Source organism: Rhinopithecus bieti, unplaced genomic scaffold (assembly GCF_001698545.2).
Source record: "Rhinopithecus bieti isolate Rb0 unplaced genomic scaffold, ASM169854v2 scaffold_26607, whole genome shotgun sequence".
Taxonomy (NCBI): Eukaryota; Metazoa; Chordata; class Mammalia; order Primates; family Cercopithecidae; genus Rhinopithecus; species Rhinopithecus bieti.
The window spans coordinates 1,321,188-1,340,321 of record NW_016812346.1 but is presented as its reverse complement, the minus strand read 5'-3'; the positions used below and the strand labels follow the sequence as shown (position 1 = coordinate 1,340,321).

General features: G+C 42.3%; 1 protein-coding gene across 1 annotated transcript in view; it reads right to left on the bottom strand.

Annotated features, from left to right (window-relative positions):
- TENM4 (teneurin transmembrane protein 4) overlaps window positions 1-19,134 on the bottom strand; it is a 562,312-nt gene that overhangs the window by 191,378 nt on the left and 351,800 nt on the right. Inside the window, exons 8-10 of the mRNA XM_017895920.1 lie at window positions 15,686-15,856; window positions 8,686-8,900; window positions 6,839-7,049 (exon numbers count right to left, since the gene is read on the bottom strand). Of these exons, the coding sequence (XP_017751409.1) occupies window positions 6,839-7,049; window positions 8,686-8,900; window positions 15,686-15,856 (597 nt within the window). The remainder of the gene's footprint in view (window positions 1-6,838; window positions 7,050-8,685; window positions 8,901-15,685; window positions 15,857-19,134) is intronic.

Here is a 19,134-nt window from a genome sequence, read left to right as displayed (position 1 = left end):
ATAATAATAATAATAATAATAATAATAATGAAATAAATAAAAAAATTTAAAAAATAAAAAAAGATCCCAAGGGCAGCAGAGATGCTGGGGGTGGGGACAGTGGGGAGCCCTGCCCTTCAGTGAGCAGAGATGGCTACTGGCAGGGCTAGTCTCCGAGTCTGCAGATGTAGTGCTCTGACACTCCTAGCTCTCTTCCACTCAACAGAATTTTGGCCACAGTCTGTCTCCAATGTGCTGACTTGAGCTCCCTTGGCCTACAATTTCATTCCACTTATACGAGATTGCTCCAAATAGATCACCATAGCAGGGAGAGGTAAATTCACAGGGTGCTTTTCCAAAGAAGTGTTTCCATTAGAAATTTCACAAAGTGTTGCCAATGTCATTAATAAGAAGGTTAATTTATTACCAAGAGACCTCAGTTCTTCATTGCTGTATTTATATCTTATAATTCAGAGGAAGGGGATATAAGGAGAGGTGGAGAAGGGACTTACTAAAACCAAAATCACTCCTCAATCATTTTCTTAGTTTCTTCATTTAAGTAGTGCAGGTTTTTACACAAATTATGGTATATAATGTCAGAGATTTTTCTCTCCAGATCTTTGTAAATGCACTCAGAGGCAAATACCTAATCAAAGTAATGGAAATAAAGAAATAACACAGTCCAGTGGTCTTTGGAAAATCATGAAGGACCCAATTTTGGTGACCCTTGGAAAATAGGAATTTGGGTGAATTTAGGTGAAGTATCGAGGCATACCTAGAGAAAAAGAGGAATGGATTGTAGGGAAAGCAAATCACTAGCTAGCATCACTGAACAAGTTCTTTGTCCTTCCTCACACCCTCTTTCCCTCCCTCCATTTCTTTCCCTTCTGAAGTCACTAAGTTCAATCCCAGTAACCTCCCTTGACCACATAAATTCACGAGCTCTCGTTCCAGGTCTCATCAGATAGACCTTCTAGCTCTAATCATTTTATTCCCTTGCTCAAAAGCCTGCCATAGTGCCTAATATTTAAACAATAAACGTTTTGCTTAGCGTGGCATTTAAGGCTCTCCTTGATAACTCATTTCTCTCCTTTGAGGCATCCTGTGCTCTAGTCAAACAGAACTGCTGGCTTCTTATAGCCAGCTCTTACTTTTCAGCCTACCGAACTTTACTCATGCTGGTAGTACCTACTATCTGGAATAATTTCCTTAACACCTGCCCTCCCATTTTCCTTTTTTAAATGTAAAAATTTCACCCATTCTTTAAGGTCCAAATTAAATGTCACTTCATCCAGAAAGCTCTCCCTGACCCATCCAGCTAGACAAGTCCTCACCTCCCTTCAACCCTCATGGGACTTTGATCCATGACTCCAGGAGAGACCATTCTTACTCTTTTCCTTGGCTTAGAGCTATTTACTATATAAATCTTTCATCTCCCTTAATCTGGACTATGAGCTACTTTTGCCAGAAGCCATGTCATACCTTCCCCATAGCCTCAGCTTGGGTAAGAACAAGGATGCAATACTTGTTGGATAATGGAAAGCAAAGAGGAAGGAGAGAAGGAGGAATAGAGGGAAGAAAGAAACTAAATCTGCTTCTAATCCCTGGACATAAAGAACAGACTGATTTATAGTAACTGCCTGGACATGAACAAAATGACTCTTCTCTTCAATGAGTACCAGGGAGGCCAGAGCAAGTTTCTCATAAAAATTCCCAGTCTCTACATTTTTTAACAGCAGCTCTCATTTCTTTTCTCTAGGTTTCTAAATCCACTGCAGGGCACCTCTGTTATGTTCTAGCCTGGCTCACATTGCCACAATGTCCGGCTGATCTGTCCTCTATGCTTCAGCATCAGCCAAAATGAAAAGATAAGATGCTGTCTGAAGAATGAAAACAGTACAATACGAACTTGTTAGGTCTTGAGTTGCAAGCAATACATACAAAGGTATTTTTACTTTTAAAATTTTAGATGTGAGATTTTCCTCATGGTCTTCTTAATGACTTCTCAAGAAAACTTCTTGGGTTGATGTAATATGGTTATTAATAATTGAAGGCAAGTTAACAAGGGGGAAATTACATTCCATATAATACAAATGGAAAAAATATTTAATAGTAACAGTGAAAAATAGTGAGAGATTATGGTATTGTGGGGACAGTGTGGGATATGGAGACCAAGTTTCATCCTAGCTTTGACCTTAACTTCGGGCTAGTCAACCAAGTTTTCTGAGCCTTGATTTCTTCATCTGTAAAGTTGAGGTCAACATATCTACTGTCTAAACTTCTTGTGAGGACTAGATAACATAAAAAAGAGAGTTAAACATGGTCCTCAACACACAATAGGTGTTCTGTAAATATTTGCTGTGTGAATGAATAGATGGAAAACAGAAGTAAGTGATACCAAAAATGGCAGTTTTGATACTGGGAAGAAGGCAAATTGCTAAAGGAGGAGGATCATAAGCTTTGGAGTCAAACAGATGCAAATTCATGTCCTAACTTTTCTTTTAACAACCCTGAACCTTAATTTACTCATCTGCAATAGGGAGGTGATAATAAAAATAAGAATAATCATCTCACGGAATTACTGCAAGCCTTAAAGAATGTATGTGAAAACGCTTTGCAAACTGCAATGAGTGAATTACAGTTCAGCTAGTGATGCACATTCTCCTCCTTTGTTCAACATCTGGGGTCAGCAAGGCAACCCACCTCAGCCCAGCCAGGACCAGAGTCAGTACGCTCGGATTCTGGATCTCCACCCGCAGGGAAAGTCTGTTGTTTCTGAAAAAAAGCTTCCAGGTTTTATTCTAAAACTTGCTTGGTTTCAGTGCTGTGTGTGTGTGTGTGTAAATGCATCTAGTTCACCGGGAGCTCTGTCAACATCAGGTCTCTGTGTGTATATATTTGTATGTACGGTTTGTAAAGTGCTTTTAGATTTTTTAAAGGCAAAAGTTAAACTCATTTCATTGAAAATCCTCAGCTGGATTGCATTAAATGGAGGGAAAACCAAAAACGTACACAATATAGCCATTTGTGAAACACAATTATTTCTCCTGTTACTTAATTACAAACAGACATAAATACTCTGGATTCTGACATCCCAGATCTTCTTAAATTCTAGATCCGCATTTTGACATGTAATGAAGGAAGGGTCGGATTCCAATTTGTGTGTTAAGCAAACCTGAGAGTTACAATTATATATTGGGACCATAATGACTTCACTAAAACAAGACCTAAACTTTTAATTAACCTGCCAAGACAAATTACAACTCATAGCTCAGAGGTAATGATCACAGACAGCTGAGACTCAATGCCAGGGACTCTTGGGGAAAGAGGGATTAATAGCAACATCAGAATCAGTCTGTTTTTGTATTAGAGAAAAAAACAGTATTCATTAAACCATCACTGTAGCTTGAAGTCAGACAGACAGGTCAGAAAGGCAGCAAGAGAAAGGTGGAAGGAGAAAAAGGATGGGAGAGAGTATTAAAACAGCTTCCATTTATTGAGTGCTTGTGGTAGCCCAGAGCCTATGCTAAGCACTTTCTATTTCTCTGTTTAATCTTCACAGTGGGGATTGCAAAGTACTATTGTTCCATTTTCCAGACAAGAAGAATGAGGCTTAGAGAGGTGGCATAACTGTCTCTGGTCGCAGAGCTAACATGCGACAGTGGGGAAGGAATGGAAAATAGTTCTGGTAAGGCATCTGTCTTCAAAGCTTCCTTGACAGAACACCGGAATCAGGATCCCCTGGGCTTTACTGCAGGCCTACTGAGTCATATTTTCTTGAGAAAAGGCCCAGGAATGTGAATTTTCCCCTGGTGTCCCAGGTGATTCTTTTATTCAACAGTGTTTGAGAAACATCTGTAAAGTACTATATCTAACTACTTGCCACTCAAAATGTGGTCCACAGCAGCCTTGGTATCACTGGGTGAGGTTGGAAGTGCTGAATCTAAGGTCCCACCCAGATCTGCTGAAGCAGAATCTGCATTTTATCAAGACTTTCAGGTGGTTCACTCAAGTCTGAGAAGCATAGTATGACCTACTGGCCCTAAAATACATTACAGGGTTAAGAGGAAGTGAAGACAGGTGTCCACATTTAGGTGAGAATAGCAGAACCAGAGGGAAAAGCAAGACCATCCCCCTAATTATGACAAGACAGGTTAGCAAGCTCTGACAAGCCAAGGGTTGGAAAAGATGCCACACTGTGCCTATGGTTTATTCCTCTAAGATGTGTATCCTAATTAAAAGTGGCTTTCTTCTGGGGTTTGTATTAATATCCTTTCATATTTATGCTAAGTTATTAAAAATAAGGAATTCTGATGGTAAAAGTCCTTAGTTTTGAACAAGTGCTACTCTATGCTTCTTTGTAAACCATGCTTAAGGGAAATCAGGCCACGAGACCATGAAGCTGTAACTCGGGCACCACCACGACTTGATGATCATGTCCCTAAACTGTCGCCATCCTATCTGGAGAGGAAAAAGAATCAGGGCCTGTAGCCTCCCAAACCCTGCCAAGTGACAGCCTAACAGGATGACGGCCAGCCTAGGGCCTCTGATGACAGGGAACGGGCTATACTGTTAGCCTTAATGTCACCAGTGACTCTGAGCTGCAGCCTCAAATACCAAAATCCTGAAAAACTAAAAGTTGGGAACCCCAAGTGATTTGTGCAAGGTCAATACCCAAGTTTGTGCTGGAGACTGAAAAGGGAGCAAAATCCCTGCCACAGTTCACAAGAAGGTATCCAGGCAGGAAACCAACAGTACCACAACTGCCTGACAGTCGCTGGCGCCAATCTTGCCAGGGGAGCTTGTCCCCTCATTCACTGCGTGACACTGCACCCCGCTGGGCTGGATGCCAGGAGGCAGACAAGATCCTGTTAAAGCCCTGCCCTCTAGGCACTCAGAGTCCAGCGGCTCAGACAGACATCTCTAAAACGAGGACTGTACAAAGTGATAATTTCTACATCAGAGCTAGTTGCCTGAAAGCCTCTACCTCCTTCATTTTGCCAAGAGGATAACATATTGAGCCTGTATTTAGAGCAGAAGCTTTTTAGCCACACCCTGTATTTAATGGGAAGATACTTTCTGTCTCAACACAAAGGGTAAAATTTCAAGTAAGTGGTAAATGGCCTGAAAATGACTCCTGTTGTTTAGAAGTAAGAACCAGGGGCTGGGTATGATGGCTCATGCCTGTAACCTCAGCATTTGGGGATGTCAAACTGGGCAGCTCACTTGAGCCCAAGAGTTTGAGACCAGCCTAGGCAATGTGGTGAAACCTCATCTCTACAAAACATACAAAAATTAGCTGGGCATGGTGGTGTGTGCCTGTGGTCCCAGCTATTTGGGAGGCCAAGGCAGGAGGATCATTTGAGCCCAGGAGTTCAAGGTTGCAGTGAGCCCTGATTGAGATACTGCATTCCAGTCCAGGTAATAGAGTGAGACCTGGTCTAAAAAACAAAAAGTAAGAACCCAGGGTCTTGTAAGAGTTTTAGAAACCTAGTACCAGATTCAGAGATTTTTTTGGGTTTTGTTTGAGACAGTGTCTCAGTCTGTCATCCAGGCTGGAATGCAGTAGTATGATCACAGCTCACTGCAACCTCAATCTCCTAGGCTCAAGGGATCCTCCCACCTCAGCCTCCTGAGCAGCTGGGACCACAGGCATGCACCATCACACCTGGATAATTTTATTATTATTTTATAGAAACGAGGATCTTGCTATGTTGCCCAGGCAGGTCTTGAACTCCTGGCCTCAAGCAATCCTCCTGGTTCTGCCTCCCAAAGTGCTGAGATTATAGGTATGAGCCATCACATCTAACCTGGATTCACAAATTTTTATCAGACTCCATTTTTCCATGTCAGAGAGACTCCTAGCCAATGACTGAGACAGAGAGTTTTCAGGTGAACTCCAGACCACGTAGAACTGTTCATTAAGCAGAAACCCCATTCCCAGGTGTTCTGTTTAATGCAGTTATATTCTTCCATAACTTTTATTTTCCTGTAGGGATTTTTTATCTCCAGACTATGTCATAGTGTTTCTAATATAAACTCAGAAAAAGATGTTTTCTGACTCGAACCGCCAAGACCATCACGTCCTCCAGCACACTAGGGCAGTCTAAGAGGTGGACACATTCTGTGCAATGTGTCAGTAAAGAAGAGAAACTCTTTAAATAGGGTACCAGGCTTCCCAGAAACCCACAGGCTTCTGCGCTGGCCCAGGGTCTCAGGGTGAACTGGAAGCTGAGGCCCTCTTCCACTGCAAGGGACAGTGAAGGTGTTAAGCACTCATTTAGCACATAAGGGCCCATTCTTTGTCAGAGATTAGGACATCTCTATTCTCAACAAAACCCCATTCTGACTGATGGCGTGGTTCATCCAGCCTTTTGCACTACCGTTCTTACTCTCTCTTCAAGCCTGTATCCTCTTTTCTCATTGGCCAGGGGTTGTTGGCTCCAAAACAAAAAAGAATGAAAACCAAAACAAAACCCAAACCACAAACAGTGAGGTGAACCAAGTGAGACTCTGAAGACAAATACGTGGGAGAGAAGTGCCAAGAAGAGAGATGTTGCATCTGTGTGGCTTGTCCAGGATTCGTGTCTCACAATTCCACCCCCATCTTGAAATGCACTGCACACCAACCACAGACAGCAGGAGACAAGCAGTGGGCGACAGCCCTGGGCTCAGGTGCCAGTTCAGAAGGGCGGGCGATTCTTTGCGCAGCAGGCCCAGTCAGGAGGGTCTCCTGCCAAGCTCCAGGGCCATCCACAGCTCTGACATCCCCTTGTTAGTGTCAGTCCCAGAATCTCCATGCGGCCTCCCACCCAAAGAGACAATATCCCACAGCCTCCAGAGGGTGTGGCTCCCTTACCAATGGCAGTGGTGAGAAAGGAAACCACTTCTGACTCCTTTCCGTCATTGTAAAAAGCCAGGTGCCAGATTCCTGAATCCAAATACTGGATGAAGCCTGTCTCATGGCTGGAGGGGGGCACAGCTCCCCGAGACTGGCGTGGGGTCCCCTCCAGGCTCCGCGCCTCCTGGGTTAGGAGCCTCCTGCCATCCAGCAGCTCCACAAAGTCAAACTGAAAGACAAAGCAAGCACAGTTAGCAGTGGGTCTGTTCCACCACACACCAGTGTCCTTCCCGGGGCTTCTCCTGAAGAGGATATTGGGAAACACAAAGAGAGGCAAAAAGGGCCCAAAGAGGCTAAGGGTGCAGGAAGGTTGATCAACCAACTCAACTCTTCCCCAGATCCCATTTTTTCATGGTGATACTCTCCCGGTTCTCCTGTGAGTGAGGCATAATTAGAGGATTATTTTTTACTCTCATTTTATTTTAGTTCTTTTTGTACCAGTGGTGAGTCTTCCCATGGCTGAGTCTGTACCAGGACACACTTTTTTTCAATGCCGGGTGTGTGGTTAGAAACCCAGCCACTTTACAATTGGTTGAACTCCATGCAAGTCATGACAACAATCTCAGGGGGTGGTGGAGGGGAGCAGAGGCAGGTGGCTAGGACTGGGATTGGAGCATTGGATGTGATTGGAACATCAGTCATGTGCAAATGAAAATTTGATTTATGTCTATTTTCCTTTGGTCAATGGTTCTTTCTGAATGCTCTAGTTTCAGGGAGCAAATTTAGGGGAACTAAACTGGATTAGCTCAAAATTCTATCAATAATTACAAGCTGTGTCAAATACAATTGCCAGTTGATCGGGGAGACTGCTCATGTGAGACTCCAGAAAAGTCAGTTACACTGTGTTAACAACAAGTAGGTGGTTAAGTCCTACTGGCCTACTAGCAAGCAAATTGAGTAGTTATCTAGCAAGCTAGCTAGCTTTAAAAACCAAAAAAGATATTTATTCAATTTCATGAAAAACTGTCTGGAGATATGAGGCCAGGACTAGCATACCAGTCTGCAGTCAATAGGGGCTTAAGGCTCTTCTGTGATTCCTTCTTTAGCAAACATACCATCTTTTAACTAAAAATCTTAAATAACTAGCAGGGCTAGGAAGACTGCATTTGGCCTGGGAATGCCCGATGGATGCCTATGATTTACATTACTCCAGTTCCAGCGCTGGCAGGACCTTGCACAAGTGTCTGTTGTATATTAATTATGATTGGTAATATGTCAGTCATCCTGGACAAGCTTTTTTCAGTGTTTCTGGTGTGCATGTGTCTGAGTCAATGTGTAACCCTGAAGGAGAGAAGGAATGAGAAAGACTAGGGAAGAAACGTTTATTCTGAGCCAGGTCCTGCACTAGCTGCCTTATAAATGTTATTCTTTATTCTTCACAACAGCCCTGCCTAGTGGGTATTGTTATCACCATCTGATAGATGAGGAAACTTGCTCTGAGAGGCTAAGTGATGGAGCCAAGGTTATAATGCTGATAACAAGAGGATTCAAACTCAAATCTGTCTGATTCTAAACTGCATGCTTTTTTCTCTAGATCACATTTTCTGGATAATTTAACTTAGGAGACTAGGTAATAGCAGAAAGGCTGTTAAGAGATTTCCTAGAATTCCTTCCTCCTAAAAAGCCCATGATATAACCTTACTCATCTGAAAGGGCGGGTCTGAGAGGGAGTACATGATGAATGGGCTATAAAATATATAAATGTCCCTTCAGGCTTAAGGCTCCGGATTGGCCTTCTTAACTTTGGGTTAAGATGTGAGGTAGGAGCCCATGCAGATCAACAGGGTATGTGGGGTTCTGGTTACCTGTGTATGTGAAGGAGGGAGGCCTTTTCTGCCATAAATGCCAACCAGGGCTGCCTTTCCCAGAGACACATTGAATTTCAGATGCACAGGATGGTCTATGAACACTTGAGATCTCCAGAAAGTGCCAGGAGGAATCTTCTGGGAAGCTCGCCTCCCCACATCAATTTCTCCAGAATCTATGAAACTGTCCTCTGGAAAGAAACTACTGGGCTTTCCTACCAAGACACAGGGAAGGGAAGACAAAGACATCTCAGTTAGCCACATGGGAAACGAGAAAGCAGGGCATCTGAACACCCGGGACTCTCCTTAGCCTCACATCCTTCTCTACAATGCTCTGCTGTCAGCTTCCTCCCCACCCTGACCCTCCCCACATGGAGGAGGAAAAAGGTCCAGAACTTTCTTTCCCCCCAGCGATGCTCAAATTATTCTGCTAAAAATACGCATTCTTCCAAAGCAGTATGGGTCCTCCCCAAGGGCCATCTGTTTACTGCATAATTCCACAGCTTGTTAAGATATATTTTGATCCTAAAAATAATCATTTGTGGTCACATGAGAATAGCTCTGTGATTTGGTGTGTTAAGGGGTGCATGGTAAAATAGAAAGGATAGGGGAATGAAGTGTTATTAATTTTCCAAGTCAGAATGATTCCCCAGCAGTGGGAAGCATGACTTGGTGGAGTAAGGTATTTAAAAAGCTCACTAATTTGTGTATATATTGGAAGCCAAATTCTGAGGCTAAGATATGTGGATGGGGGTTGTGCTTAGGGCAGGGTTAGGGGCTGGGGAAGATGAGGAAAAGATACTTCTGAAAAGAGGAAATATTTCTGCAAAATGTTCCTTTGTCTTTGGATGAGGGTAAATATCATTTTTTGTGCTACAATGGGTCAAGCTGAGGGGATTTCCCAAGTTCACACACCAAGCCTATGCGATAGTTGGAAATTCCACCCAGGCTCGCAACCCTGTGCCCAGCATCTGTGCAGGGTGCCATGAGTAAAGTCTCTTGGCCATTTCTATACCAATCAGGAGGGTGACAGCTCTCTGGGGGCACCACAAATGCAAGGAAGGAAAGCAGCTTATCAAATTCCCTCTACTTAGTAATTAAACACACTCATAGGTGAAAAATACAAACCCTAACTTCCTGCCAGACATCAGCCCCCTGAAGGGTTGAGAAGGAAGAGGAGAGACTCTAGGGATGTTAGGAAGACCACCCTTAGCACACGGAAAGACCAGCATCAAGTCAACAGGCTGTATTTTATTTGTTGTTACGAAGGACTTCCTGGGTATCCTGGTTCCAAGGATTTTTTTTGTGATGTTAGAGATGTTCGAAGAGACACTTCAGAGAACAAGAATTCATTTGTAAAGAAAACACACTTCGGAACTTTTTGTAAACAGCATTTGGGGAATAGGAAATTAAAATGCCTTTCTTTCCCCCTAGCTTCGTAAGACTCCTTACAAAGCACATTTGATGCTGAAATGAAGTCTGGCAGGGCATTGTTGTAGTCATAAAATATTTTACTGTTTTAAATAATAAAATTCAATTTAAATGTTAAACTTCTCCATATGTTATCATTCCCTTATAAACTCCTAGGCAGAAACATCAGGTTTTTAGCTTCAAACTGTTAAATGTCATTTTAATTAAAAATATGCCAACAAAAAAGTTAAAATGTGCACTATCAATAAAAGTACCACTAGTATTTTGTCATTAGCATGGGAAAGAGTTTGCTTTTTAATTCCTTTATGGAAGGAATTTGCTTCAGACTTTTACCTTGAAAAATATAGATACACAAACCATCATGCTGTGATTCACAAAGTTCAAAGGCAGAACCCAAATTCACAATTCATTGAGATGGAAGAGAATTATTTACATTCTTTCTTATCTGATTTTTGGGTTCCCAATACCACAGCCATTCTATATTCCAGGAGGAAATAGTCTGCCATCAGCTTTTAATTTTGCTGGGGAGGCAGAACTAAGAGGGAGAATGAAACAAAGCAGATGCCTTCTGAGCTTTTTCCTCCTAGAAACTGAAAAGAAATAAGCGCAACACTGCTAATTCCAAGGATGCGTTTCCTTTGTGAGTAGGTGGGAGTCTGACCTGATGGGATTTGAAAATTGTCTGAAGTCAAATAATTCCCATGTCTGAAAATAAATAATGGAAAACTGCTCCCCCATTTTAGCATGCTACCAGAGAACCCTGCACAGTTCATTTTCTCCCTCAATGAGCGTATTTTTAGGAGACAGTGACTGTGTCAACTAGGTTTTGCAGCCTTATAAGTCAGAGGTCTGCAGGCCTCAGGCATAAATAAGTTGGCTCTTACCCCAGAGGAGGTGACAAAAGGGGGCTTTTCTAGCACTTTAGTATTTCACCTAGGTGAGCTGGATGGGAGGGAGGAATTGTCTTGAGTGTGTATATGCTGAAATAAAAACAGTGAACTCTGCTCTAGGGCATATCCTCCATCAGGACCTTGAGGGCCTCTGGTCACCAGTGGTCTCCAAATCCCACCATAGGGACAGGCTGGGAGCTGCTGAGGGGGAAAAGCTAACAGCCCGCTGATCACCTTTACCTGAGGGGAAAGAGTCATGAGATGGGCTGGGCTGAGGGTTAGGAAAGTGAAATGCCTTCCTTCTGTCTTGCTTGTTAAAAATCTGTATTGCCTTACACTTTCTGTCCTTAATTCTGAGCACCAAGCTGTGAACACTAGGTTACAAAATATCCTCCACCATGAAGCAAAAGCCACCAGTGGTGGAATCATAAGGGAGAGGAGAGGCTGGAGGCAATTGGAGGCAAAGTCTTGTGTATACAATTCTTCTTATCCCTACCTACATTCTGGAAGATAAAAATAGTAATAGATTTTAATGGCGGAAATAGCAATAAAGGTAGAGGTAGTAGTATTACTAGTGATATTGGCTTCCACTTGATGAGCTCCAACCACAGTGACAGGTACCTTCATGTGTATCAGTTCAGTTAATTCTCAGAGCAACATTAACATCCGTATATGGAGGCTCAGAAGCCTTAAGAAACCATTTTGTGATCCCTCTTTATTTATTAAAATATAGCTTCTGAAGGGATCAAATTGATGAATGGTTAACTAAAACACTACAAAGACTTTCTCAATGGTGGTGGGGTGCATTGACCTTCTTAAAGAGCAAGAGTCCAATAGGATTCACAGCCTCAGCAGGCTAAATATCAGAGCTTGACCAGGTAGATCCGAGGCCCATTAAAAAACTTCCTGGCATCCTAGGGTATTAGAAGATCATTGGTATGAATCAGGAACCTACAAACAGGTCCAAAAGTTAAAAGGCAATAGTCAGGGTCTCAAGGCATTCATGAGAAGGACACTGGGTGTCCCCAGGGACTTAACAGACACTGCAAAAAGCTTAGGTCTCAATTAGGGCTCCCTACAGCGAGATGAGGCTTCACAAGGCAGATTTTACTTGTAATAGTCCAGTCTTTGCTTTGTAAAGCTAGATAGATTCAGGCTTCCTATAGCAATGCTGTGCAAATATGCAATCATGTCTATAAAAGAAATTTCTTAATGAATTGCTAAAATGATTGGATAGCTCAGTCAAAAAGCAAGATTTGGAAGAATTGAAATTTCGTGCACTTCCCAATCACAGCCTTTACTTTCTTGAACTGAGATATATCTATATAGGTTCTAAATTCCTAATCAACTAATGTTCTTTCCCTCCCTCCACCTTTTTGGTTCTTTTCAATGCAATAACTTGCATGAAGAATTCTTTAGTTTCCTTAGCAACTGCTTGAAATTTATTTGGTTATCAAAATAAGCTGTTCCGTTTTGGAGAGCCCAGCTGAGCCTGCGCACAGCAATTTGCATGGTTCAAATTCATGGGCAATTTTTATTTCACTGCAGAAAGAAGAAAATGCTATCTCAAGCCCACCAATTCAACCATCAGAAATGCTTGTTTATTCAATGTGTTTTTTCCCTTCCGCATGAATGCATAACACAAGTTCTTGTGGCTTTAGTTCGAAAAGCTGCTGTATTTGGTTTCTGTCCCATCACAACCCTGGAATGGTTACAGTCATTTGGAAAATATAGTATGAACTGCAGTTTCATATTATTCTTAAACACATGATGAACATTTACAATTCTTGGATTATCATATATTAAATTCATATAAATAAGAAATATATATTCTTTAAAATATTCAAAATACCTCAAACCTTTGCAGAATCTGTGGCAGGGAGAGAATGTTAATTAGTCTGGACTTCTAGGATTTTAATAACTAATATGGAATGGCTTGGGATTTGAGTGGATAAGAAGAGAACTAATATTTGTTGAACGCCACTTCAACACTAGGCTTTGAATGGATAGATATTGTTATCCTTGTTCTACAGATGAGGAAGGTCAAGGGAGATGCAGTAAGCGTCATGAGTTAATAGAGTCAATATAAAGCAGGGTCAGGATTAACATCCTATATTGTCTGGCTCCAAGGCCCATTTACCCCTTTTTTATCACACTACATTGCTTTCTCCATCATTGTGAAGCAGAGACTCTAATCTTAATTGTGGAATCAGCTGTCTTCTTGAATACCCTCAGAAAGGATGAGAAATATGTGCTCACATCAGAGTTAAAGACTTTCTCCATTGAGATGATCTAGGGAAATGCATTTTTAACATCACAATGAAAAACATAAACTAAGTAGACATTGGTTTGACCAGGGCAAAAGAAATGAAGAACATCGTGGTCTCACATAAACTATAGGAAGCTTTGTCCTCTGGTTTCCAGTCTGATGTATTTTTGTCACAGTGATTGCTTCTGATGCTGACCACTCTACAGCACAGTGCTGCATTGAAGGGGTTTGCAAACAGGATTTGCATTTGCATCAGTAATGACACATAATCCCTTTAAGCAAAAATACTCCAATTAAAATAAACCAATAATCTGGTGCAATTTTATTTTATCTCTTATCTGCACCTCCTGTTCCTTGCAAAAACAAAACAAAACCTAAACAACCCACAGACTAATTTCATTACAGCGAGAGATTTCAGATAGATTCGACTCCTGTTTAAACAATGTCTGATAGAGATCATAGAAGGAAAAAAATACATCTTGCCAAATGAGATCCTTTACCAGTTCCTTGAGGGTTAAGCATATTTTAAATCTACATTTGTACATGCTGATCTAAAGACAGTCTTCACGTTATGGTATTAACCCATGGCATCTGACACTAGAAGCTGACATGGGCACCACTAGTCAACAGGCAGGACCATGGACAGGGCCAATGTGACAAATTCTGAAGAGCCATCTGGTTACTTATATGATTCTGTTACTATTTTCATATGTAGACCTTACAAATTAGAATGCACCTTAGAGAGAATCTAGCTCAATATTCTCCTTTTGAAGAGGAGGAAAAGGACTCTCAGAAAGTGTGTTCAAGGGATTTGCTTAAGGTGATACCACAGGTCAGTGGCTGCAGCTGCACTTGAACTCAGGGCTTCTGACTTCTAACCCAGAGCTCTTCCCATGGTCCCATTCATGATTCCTCCCTCCATATCCTATTAAGAGGCAAAGAAAGTGTACATTATTTAGCATTTTAAGACTTAAAATCTTTGCAAATGAGAGGACTGGCTTTGTCCCTCAAAATAGTGGGCAGGGGCTCTGTGTGGAAATGATTCCAGTTCCCACTTCCCTTAAAGATGACCAGAAGCCAAGAGTTGACTTTGGCCCTCAGGATCCTCATTTCAGAGGTCATGAGTAGATACTCTGACTAAGTATATGCCACCCTGTTAAACAAACTGGTGCCAGGAAGGCAAATCCTTGCAAGGGCAGAGAGGCTCAGATGCTATGACCCAAAGGTCAACTGAGAGAAAAGAAGATGCAAGCAGTGAAGGTTAGAGGCAGCTATTGTCAATGTGTTGACTGAAGGGTCACAGGGAGAGAAAGCAGGCCATAGCAGGTGCAGGAGAAGGGAACGCCACACTGCCCAGAATGACAACCAGGCTGGGTTATTAGCTCAGACATCTTTCTGGGTGTCAATTTTTGTGAGTCTGTGCCACTATTGGCTAATAGTGTCCATGGCATGTTAGAAATATTTCTAGGACATTCAGAACATGGCCCTGTGGATATCCCATTCAAGAACAGCAACCCCAATGCCACCACCATTTCTATCATTGATAGGAAATATGCATGTCTCATTGTACAATAGAATTTCACATCCACATCTCCTTCAGGGTCTTGTAACCTTGGGATAAGTCAAGTGGGGAAGCTTATGGAGATAGCAAGAGCCCTGGAGTCACAGACCTGGGCTCATATCCCAGACTCTACCATTTACTGGCTGTGTGACTCTGGCCAAGTCACTTAATTAGTGCAATCCTTTTACCAATTCTAGTTTTTACACGTAGAATAATTATAAAATAATTATACTTATCTCATAGGATCTCTGTGGGAATTAAATGTGAAATGTTTTTGACAAAAAGTTTTAAAACAAACATGCTGTACGAACACTAATGATTATTGCTATCATTGTGGATGAGGAAACCGAAGCTCAGCCAAATAAGTGACTTGCTCAAGGTCACAGAGTTAGTAAATGCCAGACCACTTGAACTGGTGTTTCTATTAAACCACAAGAGCCCAAGAATCTTTCCATTACAACACCCTATCTACCTGCCTCCCCATACCCTGCTCCCACAGATGCCCATCTGTCCCATGAGGTTTGCCCAGAAGAGCTCCTCTCACCCCACACAAAGATGGCCACCCCAGCAGTGTGAAGCCCCTAATGCTTCCCTCAAGGCATGGGATGGGATTCTGCTGAGCACCATGAGCCCTGCCTGAGCCCCCCATGAGCTCTCAGTGACAAGGAACTGCAATGAAGACACAGGTGGACTGGCAGCTTGGCAGCTGGCGTGGAGTGTGGAAGGATGGAGGAAGCACCAGAGCATGGAGCTGTGAGCCAGGCACAGGACGCACACGCGTGATGGAGGGCTCCTCAGCTTAGAGGCAGACACAGAGGACTCACGACACGGACAACACAGCAACCCTACCTTCTGCGGTTCCTTTGCCTTTCCTGTCAGGGGTCTCTAAGCCAGTGCCCCCTGAGGGGTACAGGGAGACGTCGGTTGGCACAGGCCAACTGCTGGCTGTGTCCTCCGTGATCTCATACATCTGCCCCTCCATCGGCTGCAGGTGCCAGTTTAGGCCAAACAGGTGCATGGCTGTGGTGAGCAATGAGAAAAGTCATCTTTTTCTGCTGGAGGCAGAAACGGGACTCCCAAGCCATAAGGGAAAGGTGGGCAGGGTGGGGGAACACAGACATTCAGTTCAGTTCGACAAGTAGCCCCCAAAAGGGAGCTCTTGTAGTGCTAGCCCTGCAAAGGAGACTGGGGTCAGAGAGGATCAAGGTTAAAACCCTGCCCTCAGGGGGCTCACAGTCTGGTGGAACTGGGAGTAGGCAGGATCGGGGAGTCTCAGGAGGTCTTGGTCTTTGCTTCAAAAGATAAATAACAATCTGGGGGAAAAACTGCAATTGGTATGACAATGTTAATTTCCTTAACACAAAAATAACTTGTACAAATAATAAGCAAAGTCCAACAACTCAGTAGGAAAATAGGCATTGGATATGAACAGTTTACAGGATAAGAAATACAAATAGCTCATAATCATATGAAAAGACTCTTGGCATTATTCATAGTAAAAGAAATGTAAGTTAGACTCTGAAATACTATTTTTCACATATGGTTTGGCAAAGATAAAAAAGGTTGAAAATATACTGTATTGGCAGAGAATGGAAAGCAAGCATTCCCATACTTAACTGGTGTGAGAATATGATGTACAAAATCTATGGAGGGCAATTTGATAAAAGCTAGTGACATTAAAATACACATACCCTTTATCCTGGGACATAAAGCTTCCAATTCTAGAAATTCCTTCTCCAGATATACTTAAACATGTACTAAATGATGTACATACAAGGTTATTCACTGCAGCATAATTTGTTATAGCAAAATATTAGAAACCAGTCCACTGATAAGGGGCAAGAAAAGTAAGTAAAATCCACACAACAAAATTGGATGCAACCATTAAAAAGAATAAAGAGGTTCTTTATGTATTTTTGTGGAAAGAAAAGTATAACATGCAGAAGTGTTTTGATATACTACCTTTGGGTTTAAAATTCCGGGAAATGTAGGAAGTATTTCTGGTAGAATATGAAAGACTGGTAACAGTAGCTGTGTCCTATGAAGGATAGAGATACTATGGATTGGGGGTAGGAGGGAAACTTGCTTTTCACTGTATACCTTTTGCACATTTTCATTTTGTGCCATGTGCACATATTTCTGTTTGAAATACATTTTCCAAGGTAGCAACTGCTAAAAAGTCTTGTACAACAATCTAGAAAGAGACCATAAGGCGTCAAAGAATGAACATTGTCCCTTGAGATATACATGCTTGAGAAGGCTAGGAAGCTCATCTCCAAAAATGTGATCTAGCACAAAATATCTGCTGAAATCCCATTTTAGGATTCCAGGCTTGGGCTTTGTCAGTGGTCCAGGTTCACCTCTTCTGATGCCCACCTGAATTCCCCATACACCGAAGTAAGCATTCAAGTCCCTGGACCCTCACCGCACCCTGGATGTAGCATTCACTCCTTTGCTTGGTGAACACTGTCTGAAAGCCCACTCCATGGCAGATTCTGGAGAGCCAGAATGGAATCAGAGAGTCCCTGCTTCAATGAGTCAAGTAGGGAAGACAGACAAATAACAAATTCTCTTCAGCAGGACCAGAAGGCGTAGAGGAGGGGGTGCCTGACCCGCTAGCGGGGCTAGAAGAACACAGGGAAGGATCTTCAGAGAGATGAAGGCCCATAGTAATTGTATTTACTGTGACAGGCAGTATGCGGGGAGAACCTGTATATATTAATCCTCATGGCAACCTCACCAGATCGAATTTACAGAGGTGCATATTAAGGCTCAGAAGGTTAATTAAAATTATGATAGTCATAAAACTATCATTTACTGAGTATTTAATGATATGCCAGGCATTAGGCTGACAGCATTACAAGCAATAATTCCTTTAACTCTCACAATAATCCTACAAGGTATTAATAGCCCCATTTTATGGATGGAGAAACTAAGGCACAACAAGACTAATTAACACACACAAGATTAAATGCCTAACAGGTGGCAGAGTCTAGACTAGAATTCCAAACTGTTCCTATCCTGAAATCACGCACTGTCAGTCTTCTTGGCGTCAAGGCCCAGGCTTGCCCACTTAGCTAGGCCGCCTCTTGCTTGGTGTACCTAGCAGGCTTGGTGTTACAAAGACATCCCCCTTTTGTACATCAGCCTCCAAGGCTTTTAAGTCTCTTTTTAGGCAGTAACACAGGATCCTGTGAAATAGAGAGGAAACTCTGTTACCTGGCCCCAGTGTATGAAGGTATCACTGATGGTGGTTTTGAGGGGCTGTGTGACTGCCGTCAAGACACACAAAAAATCTATCAAGGGGACTGGAGCACAGCATACCCGTCTGACTTCTAGTCTGAACACAAGCCATGGGGAACACACACAAGTCTGCTTCAGCCAGGAGGCCATGCTCGGGTGAAAGCAACGAGATCCCACACTTTGTTTTTTCTTTGGTTACTGTGGTGCAGGAGAAGGTGTGTGGGACCAGAGGAAAGAAACTAGTTTTGAATCTCAGCTGCCACTGCCTAGCTGCAGTCTTCTCATCTGAGCAATGAACATAGAAAGCTTCAGAACACTGTTGTATCTAATGAGGTAATACGTGGTAAAATGCTTTGCAAACTGTACACATGTGTGATAACTATATGTGATAACCATTCATTGCATTTGCACTGCTTATAATGATAACGACAATAGTCACTGACATTTATTGAGCACCTTTTTTGGTACCAAGTACCAGGTGAGGTGCTTTGCACCGCTCTCCTCTACCTCCTATGTAGGTGACAATAATACTTTAACAGTTAACCTGCCTGGAAGCAGTGAATATTCTGCTATTTCCAAGGCTGCATTAGCTCAAAATTCTGTTTACCTTCTTACTTAATCTATATATTAGCAACTCCAAAGGTAACGGAGAAATTGTTTGAGCTACAGATAAATCAGATATATGCAGCTAAGTGAGCAGTGCTTCTTTCCCCATTAGAATCAATTATCTCATCTAAGTGTGCAATAGCGCTGTCTTGTTAAAAGGTCATGAGAATTAACTAATCCCAGAATGAATAGAACTCTCACAGCTTTGTGAAGAGAAACATTTTTATTGTCACAGCTTTCTTTTATATTTAACAAGATGCAAATAAGTCCTTGCTTAAAAAAAAAAAAAAAAAAAAAAAAAAAGATACGTTGGGGATAGGGGTGGGAATAAGCCAGGGAAAAAAGTGTTGCAGATGAAAGCGATCAACAGGTCTGGGGTCCCAAGGAAGTTAATGAGGGCAGGACAGTTCACAGCTATGAGGGTGGGGGAGACATGGGGCGGGGGCGGG